General features: G+C 52.5%; 1 protein-coding gene across 4 annotated transcripts in view; it reads left to right on the top strand.

The window, feature by feature from the left end:
- Positions 1–1100: 1100 nt before the first annotated feature.
- The window catches only part of Ppfia4 (PTPRF interacting protein alpha 4), a 48306-nt gene continuing 28105 nt past the window's right edge, over positions 1101–21301 (top strand). For all 4 annotated transcript variants that reach the window (XM_047520321.1, XM_047520320.1, XM_047520319.1 and 1 more), the window contains exons 1-12: positions 1101–1257; positions 11474–12107; positions 15588–15689; positions 16093–16257; positions 16526–16600; positions 16817–16906; positions 17486–17677; positions 17969–18115; positions 18382–18516; positions 20289–20372; positions 20625–20756; positions 21078–21140. In XM_047520321.1, coding sequence (XP_047376277.1) covers positions 11874–12107; positions 15588–15689; positions 16093–16257; positions 16526–16600; positions 16817–16906; positions 17486–17677; positions 17969–18115; positions 18382–18516; positions 20289–20372; positions 20625–20756; positions 21078–21140 — 1419 coding nt within the window. In that variant the 5' untranslated portion in view covers positions 1101–1257; positions 11474–11873. The remainder of the gene's footprint in view (positions 1258–11473; positions 12108–15587; positions 15690–16092; positions 16258–16525; positions 16601–16816; positions 16907–17485; positions 17678–17968; positions 18116–18381; positions 18517–20288; positions 20373–20624; positions 20757–21077; positions 21141–21301) is intronic.

Below are 21301 nucleotides of genomic sequence, written 5' to 3'. Positions count from 1 at the left end.
TTGTCATGGCTTCAGCCTTCTTTTGCATTGGCTAAGTTGCATTTACTAGCACAATTCACATTTTGTTGGTGAAAGGATGTGAAGTCTTAGGGATTTCCCTTGGAAAAAACTCCATCTGGAGAAGAGTTGGAACTTTCTGGACTCTAGGTTAGAAACCGCTTAATAATTTCTTTCTCTCCCCCACCCCCAATTTTGCTCAGAGGGTCACAGTAATACAAATATAGCCTTAGCCCCTCTCCAATAAATTGGAATTACTCAGAGTTCTTGCCTTCTTCCAGTAATGTAAGAACAAATGATGAATATATTGGGGAAAAATAATAAGTGAAAGATTGTGTCACTGATCTCAACTACAGCCTTTGCTGCTGATATAGGATGTGTATGTATCTATATATAAACGCATGTGTACACATTCCATGTATATGAAGATTAGCAGTGCTTATGGGTAAAGGATTGAGTAGGCACAGCGAAGAAACTTAACAAACCAGATGGAAAAGATGCATTAATAGCCATGGGGCAGGAGAGAGTTGTGGACAGGGTAAGGGAGCAATTCAGGAAAATGGAGGGGTTTAGCTATAGATTTTCAGTCAGGAATTTTGGCCTTTGAGTCAGTTTTCATACTATGTATATACAACAGACAAACACTTCATTTTATAGTAACAGTGTTAGAACAGTCAGATGTCTGAAGGCAAGTGATACAATTCATTTAAGTGTATACTATGAAATGTATCTGGATTTCAAGTTTTAAGTTAAAAAATGGATGGGAGAGAGCAGGTGTGAAAGCTGACAAGCCACTGCCAATTTAGGTTACAGTTTGTTAGGCCAAGGACGGGTGAGTTCAGAGGCAGGGGTGGGATACTCGCTGCACTCAAGGCCCTGAGACCTTACTCCTGCCAGGTAAAACCCTGGCACTCTGCCACCTCGCTTCCACTTTCCAGGCCGAACCAAGATGGCGCGTAGCATCAAAGCGGCGCCCTAGTCACGTGCCAGGGCCGGGGAGCGCCTGGAGGCGGGAGGCGTGGCACAGTGGGGGGAGGTGGTCAGGCCCCGCCCCTAGGGGTGGGCCAGGGGTATCGCGGGGGAGGGGGCGGAGTCTCGAGGCAGGGCGCTAGGGTGGCGGAGGCTGCATCTACCTCTGCGCGCTCGGTTCTCTAGGACGTGTCTCGTTGCCCCGGCCGGGGGCGGCTCCCTGCTGCCTCCGAGCCGAGCCAAGCCGAGCCGAGCTGCCCGCTGCTGGGCCTTCGGCGATTGCAGACAGAGGTGAGCGCCCAGAGCCTAAGCTGGGGGGAAGGATGCCTCTTATTCCCAGCTCCAGCTCCCCTCTAGTTTGGGGAGTGGGGGGGGGGGTCCTCTGTCTAGCGCACCTTGGGAAACTACCGTTTTACTCTGGATGTGTCTGCGGCGGCGTAGATACTGTTCCCTCCGCCGCCCCTCACCAGTATTTGCGGTGCCCTGTGCCCTTGGGGATGAGAATGGGGGGCGATGCCCAATTTGCAGGGAGGGCGTGGAGTTCGTCCTCGGCTCCATCGACTTCGCGGGAGGGGGGCTGAGTTGGCTAGTCCCCGGGTGGGAACTGGGTGGACTGACTGCACCCTCATTTCCCCTCCAGGAGAATCAGAGAAATAGTGCTCCTTGGCCAGTGCTTGGGGCAGTCTTCTGAGGGACAGAGGTCTTCGTGTTTCTGGGGGTCTTAATCCCTCCCGCGTGCTTCATTTCACCCCTCATTATTATTGCCACCTCTCCATTCCTGGAGCTGTCAGTCTCAAGCCGTGCCAGAGATGCCCCCATCTCCGCAGTGCCAGGGCGGTGGGGTGGAAGGAGAGGCCAACCGGAGGCCTGGTGGGGGCGGGGATGAGGGTGGGCGCAACAGGAAAAGACAACTGGAATAGAGATTCCTGAACTGGGAGGGTGCGAGTGGGGAGCTGACTTTTGTCCACGCAGTAGGGATGTTTTCCAGTACAGATCTCGAGGTTTTTGATGGTGGGTAGGAAGAGAGGTCGGGTTGGAGGACTTGGAATGGGTGTGGGTGGTTTTCTTGAGAAGGAGGAGAGATCTAGGACAAAGTGCCACTAGGTGCTGATGTCACCTTTGAGGAGGGATATGTTGGTAGTATTCATTAAGAGGTAGGGGAGTTGAGGCTGCTGTTCAATTCTGTGAGGAGAGCAAGTGGTTAGGAAGGACCCTTGGCTTAGCATGGAGATCCCCTCCTGGTGTGATCATAAAGGGCCCTTCCAGGAGCCAGGTTGCAGGGACTTCCTGCAGTCCTTTCCAGAGTTGTTGGTACTTTGTTCAACATCCAGCAAACATTTATTGGGCCAGGCACCATATTAAATACTTGGCCTTCTGAAGGCAATGTAATGCCATGGAGCAACTGAAAGGTACCCAATGTAAGCACAAATATTAGGTAGTCTGTTAACATCCCCTTACACACACAATTTAACTACATTGCTTTTGAATTAGCAAAAGACAGGGCCTAACAGGATTCCAACCCCATGCTGTCCCTACCACTATGAGTTGGTCAGTCCCAGGGAAGTTGCCTTAGAAAAAGGAAAGCTTGAATGATTTCCCTTGGTTATTTTCTTAGATTTTGTCCTGAGATCTAAGGGGGCTGCCCGAGGTAAATAGTATCTCAAAGTAATGAAATGATGGATAGCCCAGTGGTTACCGGGAGCCTCTCTGCAAAGTGGGAGACACCATCTCTGGAAGATGGAAAAGCATGGGGGAGGGGACATGGAGGGGAAAGCTCATCAATGGTATTTGAGTGTGTGCTGCTGAGCATGTCATGATGTCAGAGTGTGAGAGGTTTGGCAGCTGGGTTTTAAAGGAAGGATGAGAAGGGGCAGGGAAGGCATCAGGCTTCTGAGTCCCCTGAGTTAACTGATGGAACCTCAGAGTTGGAAGAATTATCAGGGATTGTTATGGGTCTCTTCTGAGCCTTTGAGGGTAGCAGGACCAGAACTGGGGAGAGGATGAGGAGTTGGACTGTGGTGGCAATTAGATAGGTGTGAAGACTCAGGAGGGCCAGGGAGCTTGGTGTCAAGGAGGATTTCTGATACCCAGAAGCCTGCTAGTACCTTCTTATGCCAGGGATACTCTGTTCTGAGCCTTTGGCTCTATTTCGTTCAGTTGGTAGAAGAACTGCTTTGTGAACAAGGTGTGGTGACTGGGTGTCTGGAGTTGTGTGAGTATGTGTGGTCTGTGTGTATGTGTATTGTGTGTGTGTGTGTGTGTGTGTGTGTGCGCGCACGCGCGCGCGTACTGGAGAAGAAGAGTTAGTGAGGAGCAGGGAAGACTGAGGGATTGGAAGTTGCTTCAGAGTCTGGGTCCCAGGTGGGGAATTGAGAGAAATGGAGGGGAGGGAGTGGGGTCAGAGGGAGAGACAAGTGTCTATTGCAGCCACATGAAGTCACCATCTGTCCCCCTCTGGCCTGCTAGCTCACTGACCTATAATTAGCTCTGGAGGGCATACGGTGCTGGCTCACAGGAACGTGGCACTTTGGGTGGCCAGCAGAGTGAAGAGTACTCAGAGGAACTGTGATCCTACGCTGAGGACCATATGCCCAGGACCATGGCTTCTCTGAATACTGTTGGAAAGGGGCTGCTTCTAGGTGAGCCTTGATATCTGCTGTACTGGGAGGGTCCTGGAGGAACTGAGCATGCATTGGGGGTAGGTCTGGTGGGGCGAGACAGCAGTGGGGCAAGGAGCTCTAAGGGAGGATGGTGTGAGTTTGAGGGCCAGCAAGACCCTCAGGACTCCCTGTTCACTGCCTGCCCTTGCCTGGCAACTGCCTTGCCACACAGACTAACTGCTGCCCAGCTATTTGTCCTACCTGCAGAAAGGCTTAGGTACTACTGCCTCAGGGCCTCCCTCAGGTGTCTTCAGTTCCTCCGGAAGAAGTTAGCTGTAGTATACAGGGCAGCTGCTTACCTTTCCGCTGGAGGCTGAGACCTTGGCTGGGGCCACTTCCTTCTCAGAGCCAGTGAGAAACTGCTGCCAGCTGATTCAATTGGTCATATTCCAAGTCATGCTTAGCACTGACCCCCAGTCTGGACCAGAGACTGTCTTTGTCTATGCTACTCTTCATTGCTCTCAGATGAGTATGTGTATATCTACGTTCTCCCAAGTAGCCTGTGAACTTCCTGAGGATAGAGATGTATTTTCCTTGTCGTCTGCATCTATAACAGTGTTGGATTCATGGAAATCACTCACTGAGAGATTGTTAGATTGAATTGAAGAGGTCTGCCTTCAGGTCCCCTGAGCTCCATGATGCAGTGCCTCCTTGCAACTAGAAATATTTAACCTGGAGCAGAGAAGCCTCTAGAGACCCAATACAGTGCTATTATATCTCACTGGGAGAATTGGATTCCATAGTCAGTAGATAAGATCCATGAATCTCTCATAAAATATGGTCTGTGGGTTTAGGTTTATGACCCTGAATAATAGTATGAATGTATAGACTTTGTATATATTATATGCATTCTTTGTTAATTACATAATATGTTATATATATTATTGGATGATAATTTTAAAAAGAGTACATATGCCTGATACGATTTTGTAGTTCAATGTCAGATGAAATAACTGGTTTGCATTTAATGGTCTTTGTTGCTTATTTTGCCCAACCAGCAGTTGAATTCTCATAAATTAAACACATATCTGAGTGCCTTCATCGTTACTCTCTTCAGATAGATCACTGTCATTTCAAAGGGGAGATAGGTTTCCATGCAATTTAAAAAGAACTTCCTTGGAACCATGAGGCTTCCTTATTGAGTAGTGAGGTCCTTAGTCTTGAGGAATAATCAAGACTGAGCTGTCAGGGATGTTGTGTCCACCACTCCCACACAGGGTGAGGGAATCTGCAGTTCCAAGTGGGGTTGGGTGTGGATAGCTACTGGATGGAGGGGTCCTTGGCAACTGCTTCAGAAAATGGCTCTTCTTATCTGCTGAGAATGGAGTAGTGAAGTACTGGGTAGTGGGGCCAGGCCCAGGGCTTGGCCTGTACTGGTCCAGGAGAGTGGGCATTCTGGGAGATGCAGAGGATGACCCCAGCCATCTCTCATGGACATGGAGCAGTGTGTCCTGATAGGAGGTGGTAATTAAACGGGTGAGCTGGAGGGGGCTGTATTGTGGCTCAGCGGTAGAGCACTTGCCTAGCATGTGTGAGGCACTGGGTTACATCCTCAGCACCACATAAAAATTAAATAAAAGGCCCAGGTCCATGACCTCAGCTCACACTGGGCCAGTTGCAGAGTACCTGAAATTTTTGGTCCTTTGAGGCAGAGCACCTGGAACAAGTGGCGTTTTCATTCTCTTACTCCTGTCCTTCCTCCCCATCCCTCACACATTCTCCTAGAGGTTCTAGACCACTCACACACTTACACTCTTCGTGCCCAGTAGCACGCGTTCCTGATCACACCTGCATGCATACACAAGCTCTTGTGGCCCCCTGGGAACACACGATCTGGAGACTCCTATTTTAGGGAGGGAAGCAGTAGGTAGGTATATTGAGTATTTCTGTAGACAGTACTTAAACCAGGAATTTTCTAACCTCTTTTTTAGACTTGGAACCTTTTTATACAAATGAAACCTTAATCAGATGTCCTGTAAAACTAACATATTTAGAGTTGATGGAATTAAAGTACAGAAAGGGAGTTCTGAGCCCTTTGAGTTTGTCACATTGCTTTACCCTGTTCTTTGCCCCAAGTGCTCTTGTCATAGGCCCAGTTTGCAATCCACCTCTGAAGTTAGAGGGAGTTGTATGATGTGAGTGTCACAGAAGAGGGTCAGTTTTGGAAGGGCACAAAAAACTTGTAGTCCTCCCTTCCCCTTTGGTCTTTGATGTTAATCCTCTCAGGGTGGCACAGTGAGAGTGAACATTCTGCTAAGTGTGCAGGGACAGACTCAGTTCCCACCTGCATCCTGGTGTGATTGTTAGCAATGTCTCCTTCACCCTCAAGGGGGTCTGGTTTGGACAGTATGTTGTATGCTTGCCCAACTGATAGGCTGCATCTTGGGAAGAGTGGCCCATGCCTAACTCCTGGGGAGCAGTTGGAAAGATGAGCTTCCTAGACTCAGGTCCAGAGAACCTGTTGGGTGAGCAGATACCTCCTGTGTCTACCTGAATGTGTCAGGCATCAGGTGGCTGTGCCAGGGCTGACAGCTGATGTCATTCTATGCTTTGGTCATCTTTGATACTTGAGAACTGTTTCTTGTCTGCTATCTCCTCTGAACGTCATGACAACCTGTGGGGTTACTGGAGTGGTTATGTGTTGTGTCCCTCATTTTCCAGATTCAGAAATCCAAAGTCCAGAGGGGCAAAGTGCCTCTGATAATCTTGTGGGGTCGAGAGAACTTGGATGCCTTTAAAGGGATTTGGGGCTAACGATGAGAAGCTCTAGGAGATTGTCCAAGACTATTCTTGGGAATGGTATTCCATTCCCAAAAGCCAGGTGACTTTTGATTTTCTTATTGTGTTTAGAGTGGGCCTAATCTTGAGGGCTTTGGCAGCCTCGGGCACTAAGAGATAACACAGAGCGTTGAGTGTCCACTGGGCACTAATCTGGGCACTTAATGGATGTCAACTTTTGTAGTTCCCCTGCCAGCTACCTGGGGTGGATACTCGTTTTGCCTGCATTTCACAGAGGAGGAACTGACGCTCAGAAAAGGCAAATATCTTCCCAGGTCTCACAGGGAGGAGCCTATGTCCAGGCCCATCAGCCTGTTCTAGAGTCTTCAAGACAGGATTGGCTGCAGCTTGCTCCCAAGAAGCTGTAGTTTTCAGAGGGCAAGTTAAATGACCCTATTCCCAGACCTTGAGCCTGGTTTTCCTGTTCTGGAGTTACCTCCCAGAAATCACTGTCACACATCTATGCTCAGTTTCGTTCATGTTCGAGCATCCAAAGCAAAGGAGGCACACACTCATTCTTACCCTGGAACCTGGAGCCTGCAGGTGAGATGATGTAAAATAAGAGAAGTGCCAGGAAGAGGTATAAATAAAAGATGATGTTGGGACAATGAAGGGCACAGCTTGCCTTCTAGAACCAGGAAAGGCCCCATGAGGGAAGTGGTGTTGAGGTGAGCTTAGAAGGACTGTTCGAGTTCTTCAGGTTGACACGGGAGATGAGAAGCGGGCCAGGTGAAGTGCAGGACTTGAGTCATAGGTGGGCTCTGGGAGCACGTGCCTGGGCAGGGGCTGCAGGGAGGGGAGGAGAAGTGGAAGTGGGGCTTCTCAGGGTGGCGAGCTGGACAGAGGAGGAGAAGCTTCTGGGTGCGAGGAAAAGAGATGGGCAGCCTAAGGACATGGGCACCTGTGCTTCACTGCCACTGGGGGATAGCGCCTGCACCCACAGGGCGTGGAGAGCCATGACATGGCCTCTGAGGTGTTGCGGGAGTGCGGCTGGTGGGGGATTCAGAGGGCTCACAATGGTATGGGGCCAGCTGGGGGGTGAGGAGAGAAATTTGGGTGGGTGGCTGGGGCCATGGGCATAGGTCACTTCTAGTAGGCAAGGGGCCACTTCTTGAGGTGACAGTCTTACCCCCAGACTTGAGGAGGAGAGGAGGAGAGGAGGAGGGCTGGCCAGGATGAGCTGTCCTCCCACTGCCCACCCTGATGAGGGTGGGAAGGGCCACGGCCTCAGGCTTTGCCTCCCTGGAGTAGACATGATGCCCAGAGTCATCTCCGCGCTCCCTCTTCCTCTGTCCCCTACCCCTCTCTGGGGTCAGACAGACCAGCTGAATCCTAGATCTTCCCTTTAGCAGCTGTGGAGACCTGCTTATATGACTTTGAGTCCATCTCTCACATCTGTGAGATGGAAGAAGGATCATATCTTCCTTGTAAGGAATCATGATTGAAAATCAATTGATAGGGGCTGGGTCGTGGCTCAGTGGTAGAGCGCTTGCCTAACACGAGTGAGGCACTGGGTTCCATCCTCAGCACCTCATAAAATAAATAAATAAATAAATAAATAAATAAAGGTATTGTGTCCATCTACAACTAAAAAAGTTTCTTAAAAAGTCAGTTGATAGATGTCACTGGTTGGCTTAGTGCAGCACATGGTAAATATTGATAAATCATAGCAGATATTATTTTTCTGATAATCACCTCCATCCTGTTTCTTCAGGTCCCCACCCTTCCTGCAGCTGAGGTGTGTATGACCCTCCTCTTTTGCTCTCAGCTCTGAGGACTCCTGCTCTGAGGCCCCTCTGCCTGGCTCAGGGGCCAGCAGCCTCATGGTTGCCATGCGCGCTCTCAGTGGTGGGGCCTGCCATCTGGTAGGGTGGTAGGAAGCCAGGCCTGTGTGTGCGTGGTCAGCCAGGGCATCAGACCCAAGTACCCATCCCTTCTGTTTGTTAGGAAAAGGTGTGTGTGGGGGTGACACTCGAGAAACCTTTGGTTTTTCCGTGTTTATAAAGCCAGAGGCCTACTTTTTGTCTGACCCCTCCCTACACCACACACACACACACACACACACACACACACACTCACTCACTCCTGAGCCCTCTTCCTCGGTTTCGCAGCCTGCCACATTCCTCCCCACCAAAGCCCCTGGCAGGTGCTTACTTTGGGGGCTGGCAGGTTTCGCCTCCGCATCAGGACCTGTGAGTGTTACTTAGAATTGTGCAGCAATTGAGGAGGCTTCTGCTAGTCTGAGATGATAATTGCTCTATTTAAAGATGGCCCTGGAGCCAGAAGAAGCCAGGTGTCCCCATGTGTCTGTTCTAGAGGTGCCTTCTGCTTACTGGTTTGTGCAGTGGGTAGGGGCAGGGCAGGAGGTCCTAGGCAGTCACCTCAGGGGTTTCCACCTGGCATTCTTCCCTGGGCTCATTTTTAACTGACTCTGTGTGCCATTTGGCCAGAGGAAGTGGAATTGCTACCTGGCACCTGGTTTGCAGGGAGGCTGGGAAAGGGCTGGTGGCATTGAAACCAACTTCTCAGTTGTTAGAATGACCAGGAGGATTTGGGAGAATAAGTTGAACCAAATAGCACCTCACAGCCTGTTCTCCACTCCTGAGAACTTTCCTAATCCCTTTCCTATAAAGAACTCTAAAACTCCACCCACAGTCCTGCCTTGGCTCTGCACTAAGGTGATTCCTTCTCCCCTGCCATTGTGGGGTGCTTTCTTCTTCTCAGAGTTCTGCTCATCCATGATCTCATCCCTCTAAGGTAGACAAAACAAGGGTGGGAGGTTCCATCTTATAGTAGAAGCCTCAGTAGTGGTGACAAGGCAGATACCCCAAATCAACTGGGCAGATACCCCTGGGGTGACTTCCCAGGACCTCCTGACCTGGTCTAGCTAGTCTCTGGTAGAAAGAACCATAGCCCAAATCTCCTAAGGCCCAGAGCCTTCCTTTGCCTTATACTGCAGGCTGCCTGGGTATCTGCTGGGCTGAGGCCCTTCCCAGGACACCTGAATGCCTGAGCACACTTTGATCTCAAAGGACAGACTCTGCTGCAAGGGCCTTTCCCAGCCTGCTCTCCTCTTGTGGTCTTTTATTTCTTTTTGATGAGTGGCTGAGTGGGAGAATAGAAGGAATGTGGGTCCAGCTGTTGTTTGGAGGGGAGGGTGAGGCCTGGGCACAGGGGATGGGAGAATGGGAGGACTTGCTGTTAGCATCAGTGAGATGGCAGCTCTGGCCAGACTGGGACAGCAACCCCTCCCTCCACTTCCACCTGCTCTGTGGTGAGCATGGGTTGCCCAGGCGGCCCAACACTGGTAGGTAGGGTGCAGACCAGGATGCTCCTTTGCACCTTGGTAACTTTTGGGAATCCTGCCTTGCATGGTGGGTGTCCAACTGGGGGAAAGGATTCTTATGATCAGAACTTGTGTCCAGGACCTGTGTCTGGGAGCATGTGTGTGACCTCATGTGTATCAGCCCTAGGTCTCTACATTCCTGTGTCTGCTTCAGTGTGTGTGTGTGTGGACCAGCTTGAACTATGGGCTCCTCTGGGAATGGCTATGGATGTGAATTCTGGAGTTTTCATCTCTTTCATCTGATCATTCCTCCCTGCCCCTCATTTCTATAGGCAGGGGCTTCTGATACCATGGGAGAAGCCCCTGCCTACCTGTCCACTTGCCTGCCACTGACTGCTCTGATATCCAGAACTCTGGAGAGAGGTCAGAGAAGCTTTGCCCTCCTGTGTTTCCCCTGATGGGTTAGCCCTGCCACAGGCCTGCCAGTGTCTGACCTCTCACCTCACACTGGGTCCTGAAGCCTCCTCCATCCTGATCCTCCCATTCTGCCTACCCTCACATCTTCTGGTGGACAGGAGGCTGCCTGTGCATCTCTTGAAAAGGGATGGGAAGGCAAAGAAGGAAAGCACCACAGGTGGAACACCTCCAGTGTCCCCTCGGGTGTGCTGGAAGCTTCACACCTTTCAGAGCCCTCCTGCAGTGGGAGACCTGAAGATACTCCCTCTGAAGACTGGTTAAGATGGTGGCCTTCCCGCAGCAGGCAGGCAGGTTGGAAGTCGAGGGTAGGCAGAGGAATGCTGCCTTCTTTGTTTTGCCTTCCTTTGCTCTGACCACTGGACTTCCCTGTGCCAGGGCATCACTGGAGCCAGGCTGTGCCTATGCTGAGTGCCCTAGCTGGTGACTTCTTGCAGTGCCAACGATGGATAATTCACATGGAGGGAGCGGATTCTCAGCCATGAGCTGGTTGCCCCACACCAAAGCTACGCTGGGAGAGTGACCCAGTCCCCATGTAGACCCTGGGTTCCTTTCCATCATTCAAGCCCTGCCCAATGCAAGGTGGTAGGCCGTGAATCCAGAATCAAAGACTGCTGTCTGCCAGACCTGCTCGCAGTCCTCCTTGGCAGGTTTCAGATGTGGGGAATTACCTGAGCCAGAGCTATCTCCCTGAATGGTGGGGCACTGTTGCAGGTCAGGGCTCTCTGCCTGTCCCAGTGCCCAGCCCGTGCCTCTCCAAGGCCTTAGCCATGTGGTGCCAGTGGTCAGGGCAGGACCTATTCTGCCCGTGTTTCCTGTGACCCCCTGGAGTCCCACCTCTGTGGCACTCCACCTACTGAGCCCTTTAACCTCTTCTGCACTTGCCTTGGCTTGAGTGGGGGAAGAGGGTGGAGCGGGGAGGGTCAGAGACCCTGTTTCCTCTCCTCCCACCCTTAGGTCTCAGGAGGACTCTGGGCAGCCTGCCTGCTCCCCTACCGCTGACTGAATCATTTCTATATTTGGCCCGCGAGCCACGTGGGTGGGGAACCACTGCGGCTGCACTTCTGACAGCTGCGGGGGGCGGGGGCGGGGGCAGGGGCTGCAGGCGGCAGAGGCCCGGGCAGTAGGCATGTGCATTCCTTGGGAGAACTAAGGCGCCATCAGAGTGAGTAAAGCCCTGAGAAGGGGCATGCGCCAACGGCTCCCTCTCCTCCCCCACGTGCTGGTTCAGGGTCGGCCTCCTCCGCCCCGCCCTTCCTGAATGCCCTTCTCCCTTCAGCAGTCCTCACAGCAGTCTCTTCTCCCACAGACCACACCGCCCTCCAGAAACGATGGGTGTCGCTAGACCCAGCTGGAACTCTACCAGGCTCCGGTGCTCAGTCTAAGATAAGGGTCATCTCCCAGCCCTGCTCTCCCTGCCTGTCATGGCCACACTCCGATGCTGCCCACTTGTCTGGGGACACAGGGCACCCAGCCCTAGCCCTGAGACGTTAAGCCAGGCCTTCTGGCTCCACTCTACAGGGGCACTGCAGGCCCCAGGCTCCCTTCAGAGCAAGAGCAACTGATGCCATGGGAGAAGCCCTTGCCTACCTGTCCACTTGCCTGGCACTGCCCGCTCTGATACCCATGCATTGGGTCCTCCTGCAGGTGCCAGTCCTGTGAGTCCGTCCCCAACCCACTGACACTGAGAAGGCCCTGCCACCCCCACCATGTGTGAGGTGATGCCCACAATCAATGAGGGGGACCCCCTAGGGCCCCCCCACGGCGCCGATGCTGACGCCAACTTTGAGCAGCTTATGGTGAACATGCTGGATGAGCGGGAGAAGTTGCTGGAGTCCCTTCGGGAGAGTCAGGAAACCTTGGCAGCCACGCAGAGCCGGCTCCAGGATGCCCTGCATGAGCGGGACCAGCTCCAGCGACACCTTAACTCTGCCCTCCCTCAGGTAAGGCCTAAAACTCTGTGACTCCCTCAGCCCCTCCTCCTGCCCCTCCCCCAGCCCTGTGGAATCCAGCCCCCCTTGGGCCCTCAGTTTATCTGCATCTATTTGCATATCAAATAGTGGAATTCACAGAACATTTACTCTCCATCTTCCTCCATAAATCCTTTCTCTGTCACTTCCAAGTGCCTCAGCCTGGAATTGGCTTCACCTGGAGAAATGGATGGAATTTAATGCAGGAGGAAACCCAGCAGTAGTTGCCAACTGCAGTGAGCCCAGGCTGCCTGTAGATGGCACCCTAGACTGGAAAGAAACAGCTCTGACTGCTTCTCACCAGAAGCCTTTTCTTGGAGGGGGAAGGAGGGGGGGTAATCACCGAAAGTGGAGGTGGGAGAAGCCCTGGAGCTCATCTCGTCCAGTTCCACTATTGCACAGACGTCACATAGGTAACTACGGGCAGAGCTGAGTATCTCAACACCCACGTCATGGACCTCAGCAGCACTGCTACTAGCTCTAATGTAGTCACCCTTTACCGTGTATTTCCTAAGGACTGAGCACTGGGTGGGTGTTTGTCTCACTAAATTCTCAGAATGATGAAGTTAGTACTGTGATCGCCAGCATTCTGCTTTACAAACGATGAAGCTTGGGGAGACGAACCCACTGCTCATGACTATGCAGGAGTTGACCCTTGAAAGGCTGTGTGCCTCGAGGGGCTCAGTGTCTCAGTGCCACTAAACCTCATGGACCCGGGGGGCTCTGTGTTCCTTTCTCCTTGCCCATCATTTCATAGATATTCCAGGCCAAATGCATGGAAGTGGCGAAGGGAGCAGGGACTAAGTTATCCTGCTGCTTGTCAAAGGAGTGAGCCCTGCCTGGTAACCAGGCCCCAGGTGGGCTGGGGCAAGCATGGTGCTCACAGGGACTGCTTATATGTCCTGCTTTCTCCACCGCCTCTTAGGAGAGAGATGGGTCTGGAAACCAGGCACTAGGTGCATTGCATAGTGCACCTGGGGCAGGTGGGGGCCCTGCAGGGGCTAAGGAAGGTAGCCTGAGTCACCTAATACCTTGGGCCTCAGAGCCAGGCCATTTTCCCAGGTGCAGGGAAAAGGGCCAGGACTGGGCCTGGATGGGTGAGTTTTCTGCTCATGGCTCAGATGTGACAGGAGGCAGTCTTAGATGTTTTATCAATATGAATATTTAGCCCTGGTGAAGAGGTGAGGTGGGCAAGTGGGCCCCTCCTACCTCACTTCACAGGGGGCCCTGAGCATGCCTTGAAGTGAATGAGCCAGTTCCTGCTCCCAAGGAGCTCAGAGATGAGAAAGGAGACATGAGAACTCAAGTGACTAGGAGAGAATGTAGAGAAAGGTAAAAGAGGCCTGAAAGACAACATCCGTGATAAAAATAGCTGCCTTTGATGGGCTTGTGCTAGGTACTCTCTGTACATTGCGCTCATTTAGTCCTCATAAGTAATTCCTGGAGAGAGACTGTTTACCTCTGTCTTTCAAATCAGAGAATGGAATTCAGAGAGGTTAGGTAATTTGTCCAAGGTCACATAGCTAACCAGGGCAGAGCTGAGATTTGATCCTGGGCCTGCCTGACTTCCTGCACTTCTTGAGGGCAAGGGTTGTATCTTTTTTGTCACTATGTCCCCAGCGACCACCATAGGTAGGACCTAGTATTCACAAATATTTGTGGTTGGATGGTGTGGACTCCCAAACCTGCATCCTTGATGTTTGTTCTGAAATGTTTTCAAGGGACAGAGGAAGACTTCCACTGGGCAGCCTCGAAGGGGCCCAAGGAGGCTGGAGCCTTTCAGATGGGCTTTGAAAGAGGAATTTTCTTATCAGGTGGTGACAGAGGCTTGTGCTCTGCAGTGGGAGGGAGACTGCTGAGCTAAGGTTGGCATCACGAAGGCTTGCTGGGGTTTGGGAATAGCAAGTGACCCAGGTTGACTGGGTTTTAGGGTGAATGTAAAGGAACCATGAGAGAGAGTTTGAAAACCAGAATAAGCTTGTGTTTAACTTTGCGGGCAACATTGTGCTATGGGAAATAAACCTGGCAGCAGTCTGTCAGATGGGTGAGAGTTGACGAGGGAGGGGACAGGCGTCCTAGGATGGAGACACCAGGCAGTGCTGAGCTCAAGACCAGAGAGGAGAGAACTTCACAGCCCTTTGGTAGTGGTGTCATGGTATAGGACTGGGGACATGCCATTAAGTCCTTTCTCGGTGTACAAGCATGTATGGATGTGCGTGTGTGTGTGAGTGTGTGTGTGTGCATGCATGCATGTGAAAGTATGACTGTGTGCATGCATGTGTGTAAGCTGAGGGGTGAGCTTCCAGGGTGTGGAATGCTTGACCTGACTGTCTTTGGCCATGTTCTTGATAGAAAGATAATAATCAAGGAACAGGGTCAGAAGTCCTTAATTTCTTGTGCTCTGGAAGGGATAGTCCCTTGCTCTTTCCTGCAACCCTTTTGCCTGATCCAGAGTGACTGTGGGTCTGCGTTGGGAATTCTTCATTAGTCATGAATTCTTGGTGTGCAAGGGAAGCTGCAGGTTGGGGTGGAGGTGCTGCAGCCTCTGTTCAGTTATTCTCAGATCTTGGACCCATAGAGTTTGGGCCATTCATCTGAAAACCTTTGTGGAATGAAGTGATGTTGATTAAGTAGATGATGGGCCTGGAGCTGTGGGGCTGGCCTCTCACCCTCGATGCTTGGGCTGATGGCAGAGGTGAGATGGAAAGGTCTTTGAAGTGTCTGGGCTTGACACTTAGGATGAGTCCCCCTCAAAGGGACACTTGGTATGTGGGTGTTCAGTGAAGCCAGGGCATGGGTTTTGGTATCAGGGGCTGGCAAGAAGCTCTGGCTTAGCAGGGCTCCTGGGGAGCCGGGACTGAAGCTGCATGGCCAGCTGTTTGGGCAAGTCCAGGTGCCCTCTTGCTTCCATGTAGGTGCGTCTTTCAATCGGCTTTCTCACTGGCCACCTGCAGCTTGTGAAGCCCTGGGGAGGGGATGAAAGAAAGCTCCCTGGGACTCACTCAGACTTAAGCTTCAGAACACGCTTCTCTTCCCCTGGTAACATCCATCATCTTCCAGATGAACCTCACTCCGCCAAACCCACAGCAGCCTGCCCCTCCATCAGTTCTAAAGGAAAAGGCCACTGAATTACTGGAGAACCAGAAGGCTGAGTGGGAGGGACAGCAGAATCTGGTCACATTGGCTGGTGGGGGGAAAGGACTGCAGAGCAGACTTGGTAGCTTTCCCATTCCTGTGTGCGGCTGTTTGCTCAGGTCCTAACCCACACCTGGAGTGCATGGAGCGCTCTGGGGGGAGCTCACGCAAGCTCTAGGTTTACTGCCCTGCAATGTGGATGGATCGGACTTTTGGGGTGGGGGGCAGATGGAAGTAAGGGATGGGTGAGAGGAGACCACCACAGATCGCGTGTACAGGATGGACTCCCCAAGCACTCAGGAACCTTGGGGTTTTTAGGAATTTGCCACCTTGACCCGGGAGCTGAGCATGTGTCGGGAGCAGCTTCTCGAGCGGGAGGAAGAGATATCAGAGCTGAAAGCAGAACGGAATAACACAAGGGTAAGTGGGGATGACTGTGTGTGTATGTGTGTGTGTGTGTGTGTGTGTGTGTGTGTGTGTGAACACCTTCACTGAGGCAGGACCAGGGCTGGCCCCACCCCATCTGATCTCTGCCAGCCTCTTCTCCTAGGGTCATAGCCAGATAGTTTAACCATCAGTACTAGGCTTTTCATCTGCAGCTGCTGGGTCGTAGAAACTCAGGTCCTGGGGGAGAAGCCAGGACAACCGAGTTAGGGTCCAGTGTTTAATTTAGGAGATGCTATTTACCAAAGTGGAAGAACTTCAACATTTTAAGGATGGTATGGCTGTACTTGTGTCTACTGGTGATTATGTGGGCCCTGCTTGTTGCTCCTAGAACACATGGTCATAGTCCTCCCTCCTGTCTTCCCCTGCTTCCTGCCAGCTGCTTCTGGAACATCTGGAGTGCCTGGTGTCCCGCCATGAGCGGTCACTGCGGATGACGGTGGTAAAGCGCCAGGCCCAGTCACCTTCAGGGGTCTCCAGTGAGGTGGAGGTGCTAAAGGCCCTCAAGTCACTGTTTGAGCACCACAAGGCCCTGGATGAGAAGGTACCCCGCCCCTACTCTCTCCCTAGTCCAACCAAGCTTCCCTGAAAGTGTCCCTTCTCTGAGATTTCTGCATTCAGTGCTTCGGGAAATCCAGCTTCAGACCTGGCTCCCTCCTACCTGGGCCTCATTTCAAGTCTTATTAGGTTCCCTCCTAGGAATCCACTTCCTGGTGGGCCTTTACTTTCCCTCCTGTCTGGCAGTGGTAGACCAAGCCCAGACTCCTTCAGCCTGGGTCCTTTCTTTCTCCATCTCCTCTTGTCTCGGGCAGGTACGAGAGAGGCTCCGGGCAGCACTGGAGCGGGTTACCACCTTGGAGGAGCAGCTGGCAGGAGCCCACCAGCAGGTAAGCAGCCCACCTTCAGTTTATAGATGGCAGCTCTCAGAAGTCCAGCTGGCTGACCCCTTAGCCATACCCTGTACCTCATGGAAGTTTTCTTCACTGTGGCTAGAGTCTGGTAGCCAAGGCTGGGCCAGGAACCCCTTTCCAGGAAGTGGGACTCAGGTCTGGAATGTGTTGGAAGCTCTCTTTGACTCACTGCCCTGGGCCTGTGCCCTACAGGTGTCTGCCCTGCAGCAGGGGGCAGGGGTGCGGGATGGAGTGGCAGAAGAGGAGGGGACGGTGGAGCTGGGACCGAAACGCCTGTGGAAGGTGGGTAATGGGGAGCAGTATGGCAGGGGCCTGTATTCCCCAAGACAGGGTGGGAGGCCTTGCCTGCTGACTTTAGAAGGGTGGTTGCTTGAATTAAACATGGCGTTTTCTGCAGCATCCCCACTTCTCTTTCCTTCTTCCTTTCCTATCCCATCTTCAAAGAAATCTATAGTTTTTTTTTTTTTTTTTGTGCTAGGTACATAAGATGTTTGTCCACTTGAATTGTTAGGAGCCATTGGCCTAGTATCAGTGCCAGGCAAGATGCCTTCTATCTCTGAGGCTTTCTTTGTTCCTTAATTATGCCCCTTTCTGGGTTAAAGAGCCCGAGATAACATAAAACTGGAAACTTGTTTTTCAAGAGATACACAGCAGAGCCAGGGTATTTGGTTATTGTCAGGAGTGAGCTGCTGGGGCCCAGAGGAAGAAAGGTGTACCTGGGGCTGTGCTCTGATGTGGGGACAGAGCTGTGGTCTGCTGTGGGTGTGCGGTCCCTCCTACCACCTCCCTGGGGCAGGCAGGGTGTAGGATGTCCTGGGCCGCCATGACTGCTGACTGACTGATGGCTCACTGTCCCTGGAGGATGACACGGGCCGGGTGGAGGAGCTGCAGGAGCTCCTGGAGAAGCAAAACTTTGAGTTGAGCCAGGCCCGGGAGCGGCTGGTCACCCTGACAGCAACCGTAACCGAACTTGAGGAGGACCTGGGAACAGCCCGCCGGGACCTCATCAAATCAGAGGAGCTGAGCAGTAAGCATCAACGGGACCTCCGAGAGGTGAGGAAGGGTCTGTTCTCAGTGACCTCATCCTGCTGGGTGCAGGTGTTTGGCACTTGGGAGGATGTGGACAAAGGTCCAGGCAGGAGCAGGGAAGAATAAGATTGAACACTTGGCAGGGTCCAGTGTGGAGAGGAGTAATGGGGGGGTTGGGTTAAGGCCAGAAGCTGACAGGGGCCTTCATGCTCCCTTCTGAGTTACAGCCAGCCAGGTGTCGTGGGGAAGTACAGAAAGGATCAGGGCAGGGAAAGACTGGCGACCTTTTCTCTCATCCTCTCTGCTGCCACCCAGGCTCTGGCCCAGAAGGAGGACATGGAAGAACGAATCACCACACTGGAGAAGCGCTATCTAGCTGCTCAGCGTGAGGCCACATCCATCCATGACCTCAATGACAAACTGGAGAATGAACTGGCCAACAAGGAGTCCCTGCACCGCCAGGTAACTCCTCCAGATGGAGCTGGGGTGGGCATTGTACTTGACCCTTGAGGTTCCAATGATCACACCAAAACTATCCCATGGTGGCCCAGGAGCCCCTGGAATCCTGAAGATTGTCTTGGAAAAGAGGAAGTCAGGCATCTTGGGCAGTCAAGAACCAAGGTTGTCCCTTACAACTTCTGACCTGTCACTTGCTCTCTACTGAGGTGGAGTGGGGGTGGGATGTTCAGTGCTCGCTCTTGAATCGCTTTCCTGCCCCACATTGCTAGTGCGAGGAGAAGGCCCGACACCTACAAGAGCTGCTGGAGGTGGCAGAGCAGAAGCTGCAGCAGACAATGCGCAAGGCGGAGACGCTGCCAGAGGTGGAGGCTGAGCTGGCCCAGAGAATCGCAGCTCTCACCAAGGCAAGTGGGCCAGGAGCCTGGGGTCTGCCTCTGTCCCCCACGTCCAGTGGAGCCAGCTCTTGTGGAACCAGGCAGGGAGTGGACAGAGTGGAGGGCACATTGGGCAGGGAGCCAGAGAACTGCTCACTGTGTGATGCTGGGAACACAGTACCTCTTGTCTGTCTGTCAGAAGGGGGATCCCTGCCCTCTTCACCCCATAGGAAGGTAATAGTCCCATAAGAAGGTGGTAAAAATAACTTGAAAGAGAAGAAACTACATTGGCGCAAAGTATTTTTATTATCATTACACCATTGTAATTGATTCCTCTGTTTGTTTAGGGCTGGAGAGGAAAAATTAGGATTTTCAACTCTGGAAAAATGAAACCTAAGGGGAGATATGATCAATCTGTATATCCCTGAAGGGGGTGCAGGGTGGGAATTTAGGTTGAGCACATCTTTCTTTACCAAAGTGAAGCATTCTAGATCTAGGGACCACACCTGGTAGCTTAAAGCTTTAGGATGAATAAAAGACAATATAATTTACCTAGTGAGAGGTTACTTTATGGCATAGTAATCACTAAGAGGTGTACAGGCAGATAGCCACTGGGTTCTGGAAAAGCTCGGTAAACGCATGGACTTACATGTGTGGTGGGTTAATCAAAAGGACTTAGGAGTCTTTTCAGCTGGTTGGAGGCTTTTGGGGGCCTCATGGGGAATCACTATAGCTACCCCCAAACTCAGGGACAGAAGGAAACCAGTTTTTAGCAAGCACCCAGCCCCAGAGCCTTTGAAGGATTAGACGCTGGACAGTGTCCCAGTATGGCATCTCGGGTGCTCTGGAGATGGAATCACAGCCCCAGTAGATCCAGGACCAAGTCTGCTTCTGCCACTGACTGGCTTTGTGACCTGGGGAAAGTCACGCCCCTCCCTAACTGAGCTCAGTGTTCTACCTCTATGGTCATGCAGCTGGCCTTGGTGGTCCATAGGATCTTTCCAGCTCCTAGGAATGGAGGGTTAGGTTTAAATTACAGCAGAGGATGTTATGTGTGGGATGCTGAGCAAACACTGACAAGAAGGGATGGGCTGAAGTGATTAATATGTTCAAGTGAGTCATAGCAGGAGGAGTTAAAGGAGGGCTTTCCTGACTGTAAGAGGTGTGATATTCTGGAAAATCTTGTCAGCAGAAACAATAGGGTCTCCATCTCTGGAGATACTTGACAGGAAGGAAGAACATTCTACCTGGGCTGGTTTAATAGCAAAGGTAATAATCATGGTGAGACTAGCATTGTTGAGTGCTTATTGTGTTCTAAATTATGGGCCCTTGAAATGGACCAGTGTGCATAGGTGCTGCCAGTCACATTTTATAGTTGAGGAAACTAGGCACTTAAAAGTTTCAGTTCCAGATCACATGACTGGTGAGAGATTTGAATTAGGCTTTCTGGCCTAAGCCTGTGTTCTCAAGTACAGTTCCATCTATCTGGAGGCACGGAGATGTATGGTTGCTGATGCTTTCAAGTGGAGTTTTTGTTTTTGTTTTCTGAAAACGGGGAGGATTTACCACCTCCGGATGCCAGCTCTGAGCAGGAACTGGAGAAGGACCTAGCAGGGGTTGAAGTTCTGGGGGAAGAAAGGCAGTGGTTCTGCACCATGATGATAGACAGATGGAGGGCTGGGTTTCCTTGGCACCTGAGGCCCTGATCCCCAAGATTGTCTTGGTGCCAGAATCCACAGGATACGGGGCCTAAGCAGGAGGAACAGAGATCTCCAGGATCCACTGACCCATCCCTCTTCTAGGCTGAAGAACGGCATGGCAACATTGAGGAGCACCTGCGGCAGCTGGAAGGACAGCTGGAGGAGAAGAACCAGGAGTTGGCAAGGGTGAGGGCACGAGGCTGGGCTCTCGGGCGCCCTTCCTGAGGGGCACAGGGGAAGGACCTGTGAAAGAGCCACACAGGGGTGGGAGAAGCCCACAGCTGGGGGAGGAGGTGGTTGAGAGGCTCTGGGAGGATGGAGAACAGGGGACAAGAAGGGGACAGGTGAAGCAGGTAAAGCGGGAACGGGTGATTCCCGAGGAGGGCGGCGTCGACCAGGCCCTGAGGTGGCCTTGTGCAAGGCGGCCCGGCTGTGCAGGTGCGCCAGCGGGAGAAGATGAACGAGGACCACAACAAGCGGCTGTCAGACACCGTGGACAGGCTGCTTAGCGAGTCGAACGAGCGCCTGCAGCTCCATCTCAAGGAGCGCATGGCCGCCCTGGAGGAGAAGGTGCAGGGGCTAGGGGCGCGGGGGGCGGGGCTACTCGGAGGGGCGTGTCGAGCCCAGAGCAGGGGCGGGGCGGGACCGGCCTGGAGGGCGGGGTTTTGGGATGCGAGAGGCTAGTGAGGGGCGGGGCTGGGGCCCATGAGTGCTACCTTTACTGAAGCTGGGGAAGCTGGGAGCTTTTCCCGCTGGGGAGGGCGGGCTGGAGAGGTGGGTTGGGAAAGCAGGCCTGGAGGGTCGGCCCGGGCTGGGAGGGAAGGCTCTGGCCTGAACCAGAGCAGGGAACTGGCGAGGCAAAGGTCCCTGCTCACAGCTGTTTTTCCCCAGAACACGCTGATCCAGGAGTTGGAGAGCTCCCAGCGTCAGATCGAGGAGCAGCACCACCACAAGGTACCCAGCTGCGGGGCCAGCCCACCCAGCCTAGAGGGCTCCAGTCGCTGGGAGGAAAGTACAAGCTCTGATACCCAACATTGTGTTAGCTTCTGTGTTAGTTCATGTGCATTACGTTATATCGTCCCAATTCAGTAGATACACCACTACCCAGAGGTAAA

Source organism: Sciurus carolinensis, chromosome 12, assembly GCF_902686445.1.
Source record: "Sciurus carolinensis chromosome 12, mSciCar1.2, whole genome shotgun sequence".
In the NCBI taxonomy this organism is placed as follows: domain Eukaryota; kingdom Metazoa; phylum Chordata; class Mammalia; order Rodentia; family Sciuridae; genus Sciurus; species Sciurus carolinensis.
This window is presented reverse-complemented; position numbering and strand designations above follow the sequence as displayed.